The sequence below is a fragment of the Nesoenas mayeri genome, assembly GCF_963082525.1.
Source record: "Nesoenas mayeri genome assembly, chromosome: 5".
NCBI classification, from domain to species: Eukaryota; Metazoa; Chordata; class Aves; order Columbiformes; family Columbidae; genus Nesoenas; species Nesoenas mayeri.
In genome coordinates, this window is record NC_137548.1 from 63,813,802 (window position 1) to 63,832,388 (window position 18,587).

The 18,587-nt window shown below is 36.2% G+C and overlaps 1 protein-coding gene across 1 annotated transcript in view; it reads right to left on the minus strand.

Moving 5' to 3' along the window:
• The window catches only part of ANO3 (anoctamin 3), a gene marked incomplete at both ends in the record, with an annotated part of 176,429 nt that extends 158,342 nt beyond the window's left edge, over positions 1–18,087 (minus strand). Inside the window, one exon of the mRNA XM_080345611.1 lies at positions 17,934–18,087. Within this exon, the coding sequence (XP_080201737.1) occupies positions 17,934–18,087 (154 nt within the window). The remainder of the gene's footprint in view (positions 1–17,933) is intronic.
• Between the last annotated feature and the right edge of the window lie 500 nt (positions 18,088–18,587).

Sequence of the window (18,587 nt, forward strand, 5' to 3'; positions counted from 1 at the left end):
GTTCTGTGCTTTTCCCTGAAACACTTAACGGTGCAGCTATGTCTTTAATCAGAAAAGTGAGATTAACTCAAGTTATTCAGGTCCTAAAAATAAACACAGATGGAATAACCAAAATATCTGAATATTCAGTTCCCATTGAACTAGTGTGTTTATGTTTTTACTGTTCAAGAGATTCTACCTTCAGATTAAATGAGCAAGTCCTTCATTTTGTGAAGTGGGAACTGCCAGACCACTTTAAACAAAGACTGGGACAGTAGTGAGAAAACAAGCAAATCCGCTTTAATCTGAAAGAGATGATTTGAACAAGACTTCTAACTCAATCCCTCTGGTATCTGACCCATTGTGAAGCAGGAATGCGTTAACACAAACATTAGATTTCAAAATTCTGGAAAAGAAAAGGCTAACCTTACCCAGATGCTATGGAACCATCCCCAAGTAAGGCTTTAGTAAGACAAACAACATTATTCAGTCAAACTTCACAGATTGCTTAAGCACTTGGCTTAAGAAAAGAGGAGAAGGAAGAAGCAGCAGTTAATCCTTCAGGAAGAAATCCTAAAGAAATCCTATCTGGTCATTTCTGCGAGAGCAGATCTGGTATGAAAAGTACAGTTTCAAGATCTGTTTCTCCAAGATCATCTTGTTTTGTCATAAATGCTGTAGATAAACAATAAGCATGTGTATCTTATGAAAAGTAGCTATTACTGTAAAAAAAACAACAAACCACCAAAACCTTCCTCTCCCTGCTCCCACTCCCCAAACTATTAGGTGGTACAAAATGGATGTTTAACATGAGACAAAACATGCAAAGTTGCACTAGCAAAATCCCGTTGCTGTAATTGCTTTGTCCTTTCTAAACTAGGAACTCAACAAGAAAGAATACTTGTCAATGGTGTTTTGGTTGAATGAACATACTTTCTGCGTAGCTTCAACATGCCAAAGTTCTGAGGCCATGTCTCTACCAGCAAATTAAACAATTGTGGTCACGAGCATGTGATGGTCTTTGCTATGATGTCGGTAACAATGTGGGACACAGTAAATTATTAGGACAGTCTCTGGCACGAAGAACAACCAACATGGTACTCCCAAGAAAATCATTTGAGTGATTCAGAACTTAATTTGGATCAGTGATTACTAACCATGAATTTCAATGGTACCATGCCACTAGCATACTCCCAGGTCAGTCCTTTACTAGTATTCTAGATGTGTTTCCCCCACAAGCATGAACATGCTGTCAAGTCATGACTGAATATATTCTTGTTATGACCCTATAAAAACTCAATTTCTGAAAGCTTTAAAGAAGCTTTATAATTTTTCTCTGGCTTTAGACCACCACCACTGATTGTGGAGGAAGAACATAGAAAAGCAACATGGGACAGAGAAAAGGCACATCAGAAGAGCTGGGTCTACCTTGCTGCCTTACCTCCGAAAACAGCAGGTCAGTTACATTCTGAGTCAGTTATACATTTCAAGTCATTATAATCTAAGCTGAAAATCAAAATCAGACTAATGGACTGATTGTTGCAGGTCATACAGATTAAATAAGATCAAAACAAAGTAGTAAACAAGGCATAATCATATATATTCAGAGAACTTGTATCTTATTGACGATGCTATACAAACATTATATGCAACTGCAGAAATGTAGAGTTGGTCCAAAAAGATTTTTTGCCAGAATTTACCTTTGGAAGTATGTATTTCTTTTCATTCTACATGTTAAAGAGGATGTGTTGAACTACCAATCACATAATTTCTCTACTTCAAATTCTCTCTAAGGAGGGTGAGAATCACAATGCAGGAATTGGTATAGGGACACTGACAGTGAGAAAAATATTAAGAGGTGAAAAATTTTAAAAAGCTTTAAGTTACTGCACCTATCTGGTGCAGGCACCTTCTTCAGGTTTCTTGTAGGGTAAGTTTAAAGCAGGAAAAAGAAATAAAATAAAAGAAACCCCAAAAAACTTTATCATTCAATGAATATTAGAAAACCAAAGGTTTCCAAAGAAGCCACTGAACAGCAGGCACCACAAACACACCACTTAAAACAAAACCCTACGGTCTCTAAGTGAAGATACCGGTTTCATTTCCCCCTCTTAGACTCTGCTTGGCCTGAGCATTGCATAGCTAGCTAGTCCAAACTTGGCCTTCTGGAAAATGCTGTGTTTGTACTACAGATAAGCTGAGTGTGGAACTCACTGTTCCAACATTTCAAGGAAGCAGAGCTTTTGTTTCTTCTAACAGCACTCTTTTCATATAAAGAAATGAATCAAGGATACTGCAAACACAGAAATAAAAACAAGCAAAGAACATTTTACCCAGTACTTATTGATCTGGGTTGTCATAATTCAAGGTACAAATCTTCCATCATGCTAATTAAGTAGAAAGGGAGTCAGAAAAGTTATTGATGAAGGAATACACAAGATGAAAATACATTAGACATGAAGCTATGCCTATGTTGATCATTTTTATATTCTGCAGAAAGATTACGTTATAAGAACAGAGGCTGAATGTCCCAGAACCACCATATTAGCACAGTAATTTCTGGTGAAGTAAATCAAAGAGGGCTTCCAGCATCTAAAAAAAAAAAAAGGAATTTATGGCATTATATTTCATTAGCTAAGTGACCCCATGCTGATTTATTTTTTATGAGTGACATACACATCTCAGGTTCATTTCTTTATGGAGACTGTGGTTTCATGTTGTGCTTCCTCACCATGAATAGACAGCTTTCTCACCACTCTCTCTGGCTTTTGTCCTGAAGATTCTACATTGAGCTACCAAATTCAGCCAGGGGAAAGTTGTGCATTCTGAGTAAATTTGCCACAGTTTCATAAGAAAAAAGAAAAGCGGGGCTGGGGGGGAGAAAGAAAGAAAAAATATAGCAAAAATATTAGCTATATATCAGAGTTTTGTTTTTAAAAAATACAGAGATCATCTCTATAACTTCATCCAGAGTGCAGCTGTAAGATCTCTATTTCCATGTTAAGAAAATACTGGGAAACCTAATCTCAATACCAATCACTTGTGTTAATTTGATTAGTAGAAATTGTGCAAAAAAATACTGGTTTTGTACACCATCCAAACACTACTGGTTACTCTGCTTGTCTGACTTTAGGAAGGAAAAATCAAGCCAAAGGACATGCAGTGAGAAGCCAACTTGTGATATGTCAGTGCCCACACGTACAAGAAGCAAACCTTGAAGACATCAACATAAAACAAAGGGAATTTCAGCATTTCAAATGTCAGCAGGGGATTGCAAACTGAATACAGTGCCTCCACAACCTCATGCTTCCTGTTACATACATGAAAATAGTAACAAATATAGAGCTCATCAGTAGCCCAGAAACAGTGTGAAAGATGCCAAATGGGAAAGGCTGAGGAGTAAACAAGGAAGTCAAAATTTAGGGTCCAGTTGTTTCCTCGCCTAAACCAGCACAAAGCCTCCCAGTTTCTGAGGACACTCTCCTATTTGAATGCTGTAACAAATTTAAATATCATAAAAATAGCTGCTGTCACATCTCCTAATGGTTTCTAAGTAATATGAGAATATAGAAATAAGAGTACTAGCACTGCAGCCTTGATTCATTCCACTACGCGAAAGGAGAGTTGTGCTCACAAAGAATCTTAATCAACTCAGAGTATGGCTGCAGGAGAAATAATTTCCCCAACTTTCACTTATTTTTTAGCTAAGCCAACTCCAGACCAACTTGTCAGCTTTTACATATTACACCTGCTTCTCCAGGGTTCTTCAAAAGCAAAGTTAGTTATATTATAGAAGGGCATGGCCTTCTAATGGAGTAGTTTTTATCATACATCATACAAATAACTATGCTACATGTCAAATCAAAGACTATGAAAAATAGCTCTCACAAATGAATTATTTAAAAATTACCCTTTAATGTTTAATTAGTTGATACTCTTACATCAACAGTCAAATCTGATGATTTTCCTTATAAGTACTAACTTGTGGCCAAACTAAATAAATGTATTAAACAGTCAAGAAGCAGTGAAGACAAAGACCATTTCACATCTTAGCCACTAATTCTGTTCTTTGTATATAGTGTCCAGTTTCTGCAGTAAATGTCATCTGAATGAATTCTGTGGAGCAGGAAAACCTTTGTTTTGTCATACTATTGAATTTCTAGTTGGTGTGTGTTTTTTCGCAAAGATTTGATAACATTTACTGCAGCACTTCCACATAGTTCCTATACATTAGAATCCTGATACTGTGATACTAGGAAACACTCCTTATTAACACAGATGCAAAACCAAAAAATCCAAAGCCTACATTACTTGCTGTAAAAGCGTCATTGAATCTGATAACATTTAAGATAAGTTCTGAAATGCAACATGTAAATCATAGAAGTGATTTATAACAACGTTTCTTATTTAACTAAAAAACTACAGTTGTCTGTTCAATCTCCAAAAGGCTGGTAAAGTACTTCAAAAATGCCATTGTCTTAAAAAGCATTTTGCAAATCCTCCTCCTTTTTTTGAGGTTAGAATGCAAAGGTATTTATAATCGAAAGAGTGTCAAGAACCACACAAATTCAATTAACACACTGCTGGTGAAAGTCCTTGTTCATAGTAATTCCCTGAAAACCCATTAATTACTGGTTTTCTAACAGAGAGGGTTTGGATACTTTTGTAAAAAACAAATAGAAGTAATCAGGAATTGCCTATAATCTGTCATTAAAGGACCTAAATTTCACTATTTGTTTCCATACAACAAAACCTTTGTGAAAGATGTGGTCCAACTTCTCGAGATGACTGTGCTTACCATTCTTCCTGCTACACCTTGTGATGTTTAATTTTAGCTACACACAGTGGAACACTGATATCAGATTTCATCCTAAGCATATGTTGCAAGAACATGGCGAAGTTAAAATTTACCTTCAGAATTTCTTGATAATTTATTCTTTTTCAAATCTTGTGCAACTACCCATACTTAAGGACTAAATTCTGATGATTACTTATTGTGTGACTCCAGTGTAAGATTTGACTGTAATTTTTTGTTGGAATTAAAGTTTCGGGAAGGAAAAAAATCAACAAAACTTAAAATTTGAAGTGTAGTTTATTATAACATACCACTGCTATGCAACTATGTACTAGAGAATGTTTTAAGCATTAACTGATGTTCAAGTCAACAGGATTGCCGTTTCAACTTAAATTATATCCCCACGTTGTGCTGCAGCTACCCAAGGCTGACACTGAGGAACCCAGGCACAAGGTTTCTTAAAGAAGCAGCCTCAGAGCCGGTGCTGGTGCAGAGGGGGAAAACAAAGAACTTTGTGTGCTCAGTGTCCCTTCCATAAGAAAATTTAGATACAAAACATGGTGCCAAAGAGAAGTACAAGAGGTTTAGACAGCGCATGGTACCATGCTGTGGTGTGCTGCCCAAGGTGACTACTCTCATGGCAGCAATTTCAGACTCCCATGGCCTGCAAATATCAATAGGAGCTATTTGTACTGCTTCTTGGAGCTTCAATCCATTGGACAATTTTTTTAAGGTTATAAAATGTGTCAAAATGTAATTCATACTGTGATGGCAAGAGGAAATTACAAGACAATAGTAGGATTCCACTTTTGGGAAGAAAATTATCAGCTTGACTCTAAACACTCAAACCCTTGAGCTGCTATAAACAGTTCTTCCAAAACCTGTTTGGATTTCTTAGGAGAGCTCTGTGCCGTAGGTTTTGTTCACATCTGATTGTCATTTTCAGTGTGAGGAACAAAAGCACATTTGGAGCTGATTTGGATGAACACTGGGAACTTGTTAGAGAACAGAGAAAAGGATCTGGGTTGTTGGTAGTTGCCTTGTTTGGAAAATATACTATTGGATGGAAAGTCCTTAAAAACTTTGCAGCATCATAGCAGGGTCACAACAATTATTTCAAGGTTTTAAACATTATTGGGATCACGTTTCATCATATTAATTGTACCTGCAATGAAAGGAAACTTGTGGTCAGGACTGTACTCAGCCTGACAGCAAGTAGCTGGTCTTACTTGTTATAAAACGATCCCAGTGCTTTACTAGTAAAAGCTGGTGTTGCAGAACAAGCCTGCCTAAGCTTTGCTAATTAACTAACATGACTGTGTGTTCCTTCATGTGTTTGAACAGCACATTTAAGGCTTTTTCTCCTACTTTAGGAAGAAAAAAAAAAAAAGAATAAGAGAAAACTTTTGCCGTGCTTCCTTTGGTGGTGGCAGAGACATATAGACCCATAACATCATTAAACTTGTGGCATTATCATCAGAACTATTTTTGGAGGACAGTTTGAACAAAGCTAACGAGCCAGTTTGGAACGTGTGGTAGCTTCATATTTATAACATTCATCGGGTTTTTATATCCCTTGTTTTTAAATATCTTCCCAAAAGCTGAGAGGGAACATTCGAGCGTATGATTATGTCTTACTTGTCGTTACAAATCCCAAGCCGAGATCACACCCACACCTTTGTTTCACTCGCACATGGCACGCATGGCAGCGAACAAAGGAACGCCGACAGCGCCAAGTGGTCGCCTGCCCAATCTGTTCTCCAAGAAGTCAACATATGTATATATGCGCTGTGAGATGTTCCAGGTTTTAACAAGATCTCAAATCACCACATAAAATGCTTCAAAAAGCACATTGCTACAAGCTTGGCACATCCAAGAAATTCCTTGGTTCTCTCCCTCATCTTTTCAGGAGAAAAAGCTAAACTGTTTTTTCACTCTAAGCCGTTAGTTACAAATTCATTTCTGCAGAGCTATCTGCAAGCATTAACTCCAAACAAATCAATTTGCATTTCTATTAAAAAAAATAAAGTAAAAATCTTTCTTTGAAAGTCACTTAAACTACTCCTTCGCAATGGTTAAAGTTGCTTTATGATTTATTTTTTTAACAGGAAGTTTAATGCTTAAAGTATAGCAATATGAGTAAATGACCACTTTATTGAACTAAAAGGTGATGAAGAAGAAACAGTGGAATTGTCTTTGTACATGTCCTCACATACCCCAAGTCACTTCTCACAAGAGTTTCGCTATATGATTCAGATGATACAGTTTCTATGCTCACAGTTGAACTTCACTGGGATGATATCCTACAGGATTAAATACTACGTATGTTTGAGTTAAATCCTCCAGCTGAAGCAAACAGGTGTAACTGTGAATGAATGGCTGTTCTCAGCTTTACAGCAGCAGAAAACCTTGCCCTTGCTGTGCCTACTTTTAATATTCGAAAGATAAAGGATAACATGCTTACCACTTGGAAATCAAAATGGCACAGAAACTCTGATACTGGCCATCTCTTTGGATTTTACAGAGCATATCCCAATTCCATGGACATTTTTACTATTTTATGAAGAGATTACCAATAGTTTAAAAAAATCTTTTCTATCTAGAAGTACAAAATGTCTATATTTTATTCTTGCTGAAGTACATCCACTAAGCTTTATAAGGCATGCCAAATTAATAATTGGGAAAACAGAAAACTATGTTCACCATTTATTTCTTTAAAAACCTACAAGCAGCTCTAAAGAGTTTATGACTCACCAGCTCCTTCAGGGTTTTGGGCGCATCAATCAGGACCTATTTTTCCAGAAATGCTAAAGGGACCCATAGCTGTACAAAATGAGAAAGAGCTTTAGTGTTTGATCCTTTTTAATTGAGGGTCTTCGATCTCTTCACATCTCATTTTTCAAAAAAAGTTGCCTAAATAATAGAGAAAATTCCTCATTACCAGAGAAATTCAAATTTACATAGCTGGCATACATTACAGCAGTTCTTGTTTAGTTTTGTCAACTTCACTCACAAAAAAATGCCTAGAAGTATCAACTTCAGAGCCCCTTCCTTATTTTAGTTTTCTTCGCAGAAGGTATATATATATAAAATAAAATTTTATAAAATAAAAAAGGAAAGTATGAAAGAAATGGAAGTAATTAACATCAGTAGAGTCATGTCATTGGCACCAGCAGAGAAAGGTGCAAAGTGTCTTATTAATGGGAGATAAGCCAGAGTAATAAAAGAGCCGGGTAAGAAAAGTTAAGGTACTGAAAGTACCTGGAAGTTAAACAATTGGTTTTAAGAAAGGAACTGAAGATGGATGTTTAAAACATGTGATATACTTGGAAAAAGTTGTGACTCCGAAAGTGAGAAGTGTGAAGGAATGAGTGAGAAAACACATGCTAAAAATAAAAAACATACATGAAACACTGATGGACGGATAAGAAAAGTTAGTTTTGTGTGAAAGTCAGGCAAAAAAGTTAGGAATTTGAGCAGAGAGGAAGACTGTTTCAAGTGCTCTATATTGAGTACATCAAAAGGAAGATGAGAATATGTTCTGGTCATGAAGAATGACCATCAAAAGGAAGACGAGAATACATTCTGGTCATGAAGAAGAATGAGAGTAAAGGACTTTGTAAAATGCTGAAAAATATGAGCTATTAATACAAAGAATGGAATCAACATTGGTGCCAAAATGTGTATATAAGATTATGAGTAAGATTCCTAATGTAATGAGGGTTTTCAATGAAAATCATAAGATGGTCAGTTTTAGGGGGTTGTATTTATTTTCTAGACTTAAGTACATTTCACTCCATTTTTGAACTAAATAAAAGCAATGGTTTGTGAACTTCTGTCTGAAGTGACTAGACTCTGCATTTGTGAAGCTGAAGACTGATTTTTCTCAAGCTGAGTGCCATACGTCCTGCAAGACTTCAGTGCTGCTTAATCTGATCAAGTGGTAGGATATCCTCAAGTTACTGGAAACATGGCCAAAGAGATGCTTTCCTGTTCTCCTTTCCTCTGAAACAGCAGATACCGATCACTGCCAGAAACAGGATACCAAACAAGGTAGATTTTGACCTAAGTCAGTATGGGAATTCCCCTAAGTCATACAAAGGACAGAAAAGCGTAACAGTTCCTGCTCAGAGTTTCCAAATCTTCTGTGCTTTGCTTTTCGCAGCAAAGCAAAGAAGATCAGAATGAAAGTATATGGAGATCAGAGATCAGGAAAAAAACATTTCCTAAAAATAATAGTCATCATATTTAATTCTACTGTACCAGATAATATTAAGAGTAGAACATGTCAAAAATGCATTGTATTGTGAATTTTAAGGATGAAAAATCATCTATAAATGGGATACTTATTTGTACTTTTTTGAATGGCCTTCACTATTTCCTTCCTGACATAAGTGAACAAGCCAGCAGTATATCCTGTGTGAAAAGTGTGTACAAAACTGGGTTCTTCCAGAAATGAAGGAAAAAATATACGAAAACCCCACATTTGTTATGTCATTAGTTAAATTAGTCAGAGAACAAGGCCAAGTCACTCTCAAGAAGAATAAGATGTCAGCACTTGGAATAAACTTCATTCAACTTAATTTTGATCACCTTTGAAATCTGAAGATTTATGTTCTCCTTGGGGTTTTTATAAACAAAAAATAAAAAGGGCACATAAACATCCAGAGACAGAGCTCCTTAACCCTCAATGACTCAATGTTTTTTTGTTTTTGACAGAAAGGAGGAAAATATCAGTGCTACCCAGAATACACTTGCTATTTTTGCTACTGTTCTGTTTCTAAAATAGCATTAAGTTTGGTCAATAGGAGTAAGCAGCAACAATTGGCACCTCATGCCAGGCGTTCCACAGAGCCACAAGGAGCAGCCAACTCGAGCATCACAGCAAAACAAGGCTTCTCTTTCCACACCACAATCCTTTGTTTTCTCTGAGACAACTTCCAGGGTCCACACATTTTTCAAGACAGTGACTTTAGAAAACCCGCAGATTAATGTAATTATACTTGTGATCGATGTACATCAGGCATTGCCTTTCTGAAAGACTGGCTGCAATCCTGTGTTTAGACTGTCAAAATGCCATTGAATTAAAAACATTTTGGCTTGGCATGGCCTAGAGGGCAAGATTCTCTATTCATTAGTTTTTGTCTCTTTAAAGCTGCAGCAATGGAGCTCGACTTAGTGAGGATCTTGGAAGAGAAACTGTGCAGACCTTATATATCTCATCCTGTGGCAAAACAGGAGGAACCTGGAGCATAAATCTATGACATAACATGAGATTTTTATGGTGGTTTAGCTTAAATAATTCATTAGCATCCTTGTTCAGGCTCAGTAATATGTTGTTGAGGTGAAGAAAAGATTAAATGAATGAATACCCCTACAAGACTGTTTTCTTCGAATATTTTATAGTCTTGCAGAATTGAAAACGTTTGAATGGAAAAAGATGTGAGAGCAGCTTTGGAGTGTCAAAATCAAAATGCATGCAATATAAAAGGCAAAGATGAGATGAGAAACTTGCAGCATGGACTGATTCAAATTATTTTAGTGACTCCGTGGAATTCTGGTATTTTGTCCTTTCTCAATGTTTAGGTACAGAAAGAAGAAATCCATTTTAACCTCTTATTAACAGTTCTAATGCCACGCTACCTATGATAACTACTAGCAAACTTTGTATCTATAGCGACTAACAGTGACTTGACCTGTTATTCTTCATTCTACAAGGAAAAGAATGACAGAAAACTAACTTAGGAGTATTTAAAGCAATTCCAGAAGAAAATCTCACTGATAAATGTAAGTAAGAGACAATTGCCTTTCTGAAAGGAAGTAAAAGAAAATTCTTTATTTCAAAATATGAAAAAAAAAAGAGACACTGTAGAAATTAGCTTGTACTTTAGGACTCAGATATGACTGATACAGCTCATCTTCGACACACATCATTCTGTTCTTCAAAACTAATTTGCTAAATACACTTTACTACCTTTCTTATTACTAACATTCTTATTAGCAATATTAGTAGCTGAATTTTCATAAACACACTGCATTACAGAGCAAAACAGAAGTAAAGCGGCAAAATAAAAAAAGCTAATGTTTAAAGGATTTACAGTACATTATGTAATTTAGTTATGAAGTGCTATCTATTTCCTTTTGATAGAGAAAAGAACATATGTATTTTAGAAGTAGTCACCGTAAATGTTTAATCAAGGCATTAAAGCAGAAATCTGAGGCTAATTCTCTTTACAAAATGTATATTGGCAGAGAGGTTTGGCATAATCACAGTAATTTGAGACCAATGAATTTGGATCTAAATGACTTGTCCATGCTCCATCCCAAGGTAGGAACACAAATATGATAAGGATTTAAGTAATTACGACTACGTCTGTATGTATAAACATATAACTCCTAAAGATACTATCTCAATTTATTATTTTACCAGCATATCAGCCAATATCAGCTGACTCATAGTCAGCCAAATTCTTTCTCACTGTGTACTTTTGGAAAAACACACTTGTCTCTTCCAGCATCACTCAAAATTCTTACTATTTATAACATTCAGCTGCCTCCTGCACAGATAACTATGAAAAATTCTCTCACTCCCATGATGTCCCTTCTAAATATTACTAAACTTGTATTTTCAGGAAGTTCTGGTTTTTGGGTTGGGGGGGGGGGGTGTTTTTTAAACGAGATTAATTTGGATCACATTACAATACTGATATAAGTATCACAAAGGTCTAGAAAATCTTCTAGAGTTTCTATACATTTATGATGGTGTAACAGAAACCCAAATACAGGTTGCATTATTAGTACAAGAAAAGAAAGCAATTGTAAGCAACAGCTTATAGGCCATATACTAAATGACATTTGTTTCCTCGTTACATATTGTCAAGGCACAGTCACCAGATCTTATAACAAAGTCTCTGTTCAAACAAGGGATACAGAAGTATTCTGCATCACCAGAGGAACACCTTTTACTTAGCATCAAAGTTATCAATATGTGCCCGTCAGTACACTCCACTTATAGCACTCATGACCTTCAGAGCTGTTCTTTTAAAACATGTTATAACAGTGTATAGAGACGTATCCTCAGACTCACGTTTTAAGAAACCTTAAATACCTCAGTGACCTCCCCATCCACGTGTGATTCATCTTGCGTCCTATATTAAACTGCAGACCTGCTTGTCAAATTATGCTTGCTATTCAAGGAGAAAAGACTTTAAAAGACTCACTTCTTCTAACTACTAAAATACAAGGGTTTCATTGCTGTATTGAGGTTTCCCAGGTGTGAGATATATACTGTACTGTAGCTGTTTAGACTTGACTCTCACTCCCACATTTTGACCTTTGTTACCAAGTCTGCACTGATTTGTTTTGTAAGTGTTGACTTCACTTTCCAAATCAGGGAAAGTCTTAGTAATATCTGTGAGAGCAGCTTATTCTTTGTGTAGACATGCTTCATCAATTGCTACTGAGGGAATGTGGCAAACAAAATCCATGGCTATAAATCATTAGAATGTCTTTACTCAGAGTGAGTTGACCTACCCTACTCTCTAATTGAAAGTAAAGAGCTCATTAGAGGAAGGAAGAGCACAGAAAAAAACCCCATGCTTGTGGGAAAAATTAAATATCTCTATCCAGCTTAGTTTCCATTAGTTGTAGCCATGTGTGGGTAGAAGTTATGACCCCTCAGAGCAGAGGTGAACACCTCAGTATGTTAGGCCTCTCTGCAATCTCTGACTTATTCGTTAGCTACAGGATTATTTTCTGTATTATTAATTAAATTTTGGCACAGATGGTAGTGCCAAAGAAAGAGAGAAATATCTTCTGGGTGTAGATTATAGTACATCTTCTGGTGAATAGCAAAAACACTGTCACTACTACAAAAGCCTCAGCCCAACTGGAGACATACCATGTAACTTTAATACACAGTCTCCACACTTGTATCAACAAATACACTTTATCCCCCTTTCCCTCCACCTCCAATCACCACACAGGATGTTCACTTTCTCTCCAAAATTAGCAGAATTTTACTCAAGACAATTTGGACATAGCAAAGTCTGCCTCCAGGGTAAAGTTAGTATTAAAAATAATGTCATCTGCCAGAAATTAAGGTTAAGAGACTAGTAATAACTTATATTTCTGCTCTACTGCTGCATTAATTATGTTTCTTGGTGGCTATCAACTAAATATTTGCTTGACATGGCATAACAAGTAGAAGGATTATTTCTGAATGCAGATCTTCCTGACAGAAGTCTCTCAATTGCTTCTTGATGGGAAAACAAATTTCCTGACCATTTGTCTTATAAGAGAAAAGTAGAAAAATAGCACCTAACCTTTGTGAAAAGATTACTTTGGTAGATTTATTCCTTCAAGGAAACAGAGTTTCAAAAATTAGATGAGTGTAGTTGTTTCAAGTCTTGATTCTGCATTGCGCTGCAGCTTCCTACACAGCTCCCTTGAAGACAAGGACTTCATTTGGATTATAACCGTGAGACAATTTGCTGTGCATTATGTCTGCTCCCTTCTTGCTTTTTCTATTTAATCCTAGTGTGAGCAATTAAGGCAAATTGGTGGTGTGGTACAGATTTATGCAGAAAGCTGCAGCTTATTTAGTCATTTCCCTGGACATTGCGATGCAACCATGACCGAAGCACTTCTCAAAATTTAAATGAAGAGAAACAAAAATTTCATTCAGCAATTAAATTACCTTCTAAAGCTTCTAAATAAGAAGCAGTGGTTTAGAAGATTCTCAGTAAGCAGAAGTGTTTTGATGGTTCAGGAGTGATGGAAATACATTCAGTTAAAGGATGTTCATATAGGGCCTTGCTGTAAAAAAAATGCAAGTAAGAGCTGTAGATTATTTTGGATTCTCCCCCTCGCCCCAGTAAAATTCCTGTTAAGTATTTCCATTTCAATTAAGGAAATGGTCTTTTTTGAAGACACTGTGACACCACTTTACATTTTACTTTCACCTGATATCACAAAGTTCATAATTTTCCTCCTATGTGATACAACTCTCCCATAAAGCTGTGATACATGCATTGTGAAGATTTTTTCAGAGGGGTTGACATAACAAGATGTCTAGGGAAGTTGCTGAGGGATATAAGAGCAAACACGTGGAGCTCAGTCAACTGTTGCCTCTCTTACAACCATATTGGAAACAAAAAGAGGGGCAGATACCAGGAGGAAAATATGCTAAATTATTGTCCTGTTCATAATATTTGTTCCAGTGGTAAACGATAACAAGTTTTGCTTATCCTTTCCTCTTAGTTCCCACAAGTTCTGGTGCCTGGAAAGGGATTTATGTTGTCAGTCTTATGTTGGTGAATCTGAAGCTACCCCCACTGCACTTCTAACTCCCAAAGGCTCTTCTATCCCTCTGCTAAAAGAGAAAACTACAGTTGTTACCTGTTTCTAAATACACTCACTACACATTGATGGTCTTGAACACAAAATACAAAACACTTGAATGTATTTACCCAGTTATATATAATCTTTACCCAGTATCTCCAATTTTCCTCTCCCTGAACACCCCAGTAGTCTAGCTGTATCATTTATGCCACATGGATTAGAACATGTTACAGGAATGTGTCCTTAATCTTTTAACTCTTTTTAGTTGCTACAAGTTCGAGACTTCATTTTGTTCCTTTTATACTCTCACATAGCAAACGGGTGGTTTCTAATACATAAATAGATGAGCAGTAAAAATAACTTCTGAAATATAGCAAATATTCTCTAGAAAATGACTTTCACATCCCTTCTCTCAAAACCTCATCAGTGAAAGAACAACTAAAAACATAGGAAAAAAGAAAAGTTTCTCTAGCCTTGTATCATTACACCTAAAGTTGGAGAGTCAAATCTCTTTTAGTGCATGTCTCATTCTAGGAGAGTTTGAGTACTGTACTCTGACCTCACCACTACCATTTATGCTACTAAGACCTTACTTATGGCTCATGGCTTTATTCTAGATCAAGAATTATTTGGATAAAACCATTTCTATGAACACATTAAAGAATTCGTGTGGAGAAATGTTTGAGTATGGTTTGTCTTATAGTTGTAAAAGTAAGATTAGGAGATGAAGGCCATTAGTGTAGGTTGAATGTTTTCAGTCATTTCCAGGCTAATAAGAGATGAAGCAGAACAGCATCTGTCAGGGATAGTAAGTTTTAAATCTACATAGATCTCTACAAGTGGAATATTCAGATTAGCCTTGTATTTTGTGAGAAGTCTGAACTGCAAATACACCAGGCCCTGGAGGAAATTCTGCCCTGGCAAATTCAGATATTTGGTCCCATACTTCTATATGGCAAATAGCCTTCTGTTGTCCATTGGTGAAGACAAATTGTTGCAGCTGTGACACTGGCATTCAGGTTATCATATTGCATTACAAAGTCTTTGCAACATAAATAGCATATCAATAAATTTAAAAAAAAAAAAGCGCTTTATTTTCTTGAACATAACTTGGCATCCCTAAAAACCCACCAACCCCTTGTCTCTACAAGTATCAGTGCTCCATTCAAACTTTCACCTAGAGTCCAGGTAACCCAGGTGCTACCTATGGAAGCCAACCTTGGTCATCAATCTGTGCGTGGAGCATTCATCAACCAAGCTTGGTCACACATTTCAGGATTTAAGCTTTTGAAACCATATCTCAATATTAAAGTAAAAGTGATATATTCTCAAAGAATCAATAATGCTTAACAAGGAAAAAGTCTGTTTTCTATACACAGAATGTTAATTTAACAATACTGTTGTTCTTATTCTACTGTTATTATCTCTGTAATATCTTCTGACATACCTGCAGATCCTGAATAAATATGCCTCAGGATTGGTACTAGCATCAGAATTGAAAATGAAGTGATATGGAAAGTTAAGATTTTTCACTTAATGAGAGAGATATAGGAAGCAATTTAATCTTTAATCCTGTTGCAATGAGTTCGGTTAAAGCAGAAATAAAAGTATGGTTAATATTTTTCTGTCCCAGCAGTGTTTCCATGCCAAGGACATCAGGCAGTTTCAGGACACCACTTTAGTTTGCCAGAGTATTTGCTTTTCTGTATTTGCACTTTTAGGTGTGATTTTAAAATTAACACATCAGTACTACAAAAAGAAAAGCTTTTCTTATGTGATAATCTCTCTGTATTGAATTCTTTGCTCTATATACAGAATATCATACCATATTTAATTTAATATCATACTACATTATAAATTTTAAATAATAAATATCTCATAACACAACTGAATATGTGAACAGCTGATGGAACAGAAGGAAAAAAGACGCTCTGTTGCTACTTTTTTGTAGGCTGACACTGAGGACTTAAGGTTATGTACCTTATACTACCATTTGTTGGTGATTCGAGTGATTTTTAGAGGAGAATTATTTAAATTCTCTATAAAAAAATGTAGAAAATCTAAAAAAAGCATTGAGCCTAAATATAATATTCCCAAGGCTGCAACTGTAGAGGGTGGAATACGGTGGGGCAGAGGAGCCAACACTGACAGACCCCAGTGCAGCACACTGATGGAGGATGTGGATTTCATTGAAGATTTCCATACTCTTATTGTTACCTGAAAAAGCTAAATTCTAAGAGCAAAATTTCAGTTACTTCCCCTAGCTCAAAGTTTTTATTTTGCCTATAAAGGCCCATTGTTGGGAAACAGTCTACTTATGAAGAAATAGGGTCCATCATTTTAATATAAGCAAAAGTTGTTTATTTTTAGCAATAGCCATGACTTAGCAAATAGTAATTCCTTTTAGGAACTGACATGTGGAAGTCAAACAGGACTTGTCTACACTGATCCATTCAGACTTCAGCCAACCCAATGCAACACTGCAAACTCCAAAGGGCTTGCTTACTGTAAACACTGGTGAAATAAACATACCAAAAGAAATTCTAGAAGGCAAAGGATAAGATTGCATTTCCTTTAATTTATCATCCATAAAACCCCCAAATGTTAAGACAGCATATCTACATTTATTTGATTATTCCCACGGTGCCAAAGAAAACGAAAATCTTAAAACTCTGACAAAACATTTGTTAACTATGCTTGCTAGCACTGGTCCTGCTTTAGAAATAATAAACAGTGTTTGCAATTAATATTTGCAAGACATAATTATTTAAAAAAAAATAATAATTTTCCCAAATGGACAAATCCCAACAAGACCTGACTTTTTAAACTATCTTTCCTGCAGAATAGTATAGTTTCACAAAGAAATTTGCTGCTTATACTGAAAGTTCATTGTATCCTTGATTGACTGGGTAGGCTAGAACAGATTACTTTGATGTTTAGGGTACGTACAAAGTATATCAGCTAGCACGGGGGTCATAAGCAAGTGAAAGCATGATTAAAATCAAGTTATCCCTTGGGGGATATACAAATCCGAATACATCTGTAGTTCACAAGAAATTAGAATAGTCATTCTTAAAAGGTATTTCCTAGATGAATGACCATCCAATAGTTTAGAAGACTTCAAGAGCATAACTGATATTCCACTGATTAACTGCAGATATGTCGCCTTGATTATATTAGACAATCGAAGGGAGCTACATTCTGTATTTTTCATGATTAGAAATTTTCAGAGAAATTAAAGTTTCACGATGCTTATTTAACTGACATTTTTGTGGACCTATTCTAAATATGTGTAACACCTAATACAAAATAAAAACAATAAATGAGGCATAGTGGTCATAAAAAAAACAACTTACAGCAGTTAGAGCGTACCCTGTTCTCTCTTTATAAGTCCTCATATGATTAAAAAAATACCCGAAAAAAATAAAGCAGAAGAGGAGCCACAGTACTGAACACTAGAGAGCACAGCTTAGATACACACCTTGCAAAGTCTAATACCAAAAGGGCTGCTGGGGCCACTCTAACTTACACAAAAACTATGTCACCTCCTACGGAAAGCCCATTTTCCAGGTAATGTAAAGGTAACAATCTCCTGGGCTCTTCTTCCCTGTGTGCTAGAGTGTTCAGGAAACACTGAATTTTTAAACAGACATATGATCTACCATTTATCTAAAGTAAAATGACTCCATAGATTGCATGCATATGACAGTAACAAATCCTGTGTTTATCTTATTGAGTCTTACAGTTTACTTGCAGCATGTTATATGAGTAAATAGACACAGATTTAAGGAAATAGTTTATATAAATGCATGCTTACCAGCTGGTGCAGAATGCGAGCAGTGAAGTTGAAAACCATGATAATCAGCACACGATTCACCGAATTTGCCTTCCTTAAAATCTGACTTGGAATCCTTTTTGTTCTCAATAGTGTCTGAAGAAAGCTTATCCAGTTCAATTATCACAGCTGACATTGTAAGATAGTCTCAGTAGAACTCAAAACCAAAGGTGAAGAAAAGAAGAAGCCTCTTTAAGTTCAGCTGCCCCAGTCTGTAGTCTGAGGAAGAATAACTTCCAATCAAAAAAAACCCGCAATCCCTGAACTGTAATAGTGCAAAATGTTTTTAAGTCAATGACTGAGAAACCGTATTTCCATGAAGCTATTCTTCCAGCCCCACAGCATTTGCTAAATTTTGGAGCTCTTCTTTAAGGCAGCAAAGCACTACTTTAAAAAGTTCTTCTGTTCTCGCAGTGACAACAATATTATGGCATTTCTGTGTAGCTGCTGCAAAAATAGCGAGGATAAGTGGACACATCTGTACGCCTGCTAACTTGCGGACTTACTAACTTTGTTTTAAGAGTCTAATTCACATTTAGTTACCCACTGGTCCAGCTGGGAGGGGCTAAGCAATACCAATGGGAACAAGTGCATCCCCACGCCAGCCTGGCAGCTGCACCCCATGAGTTACTTGTG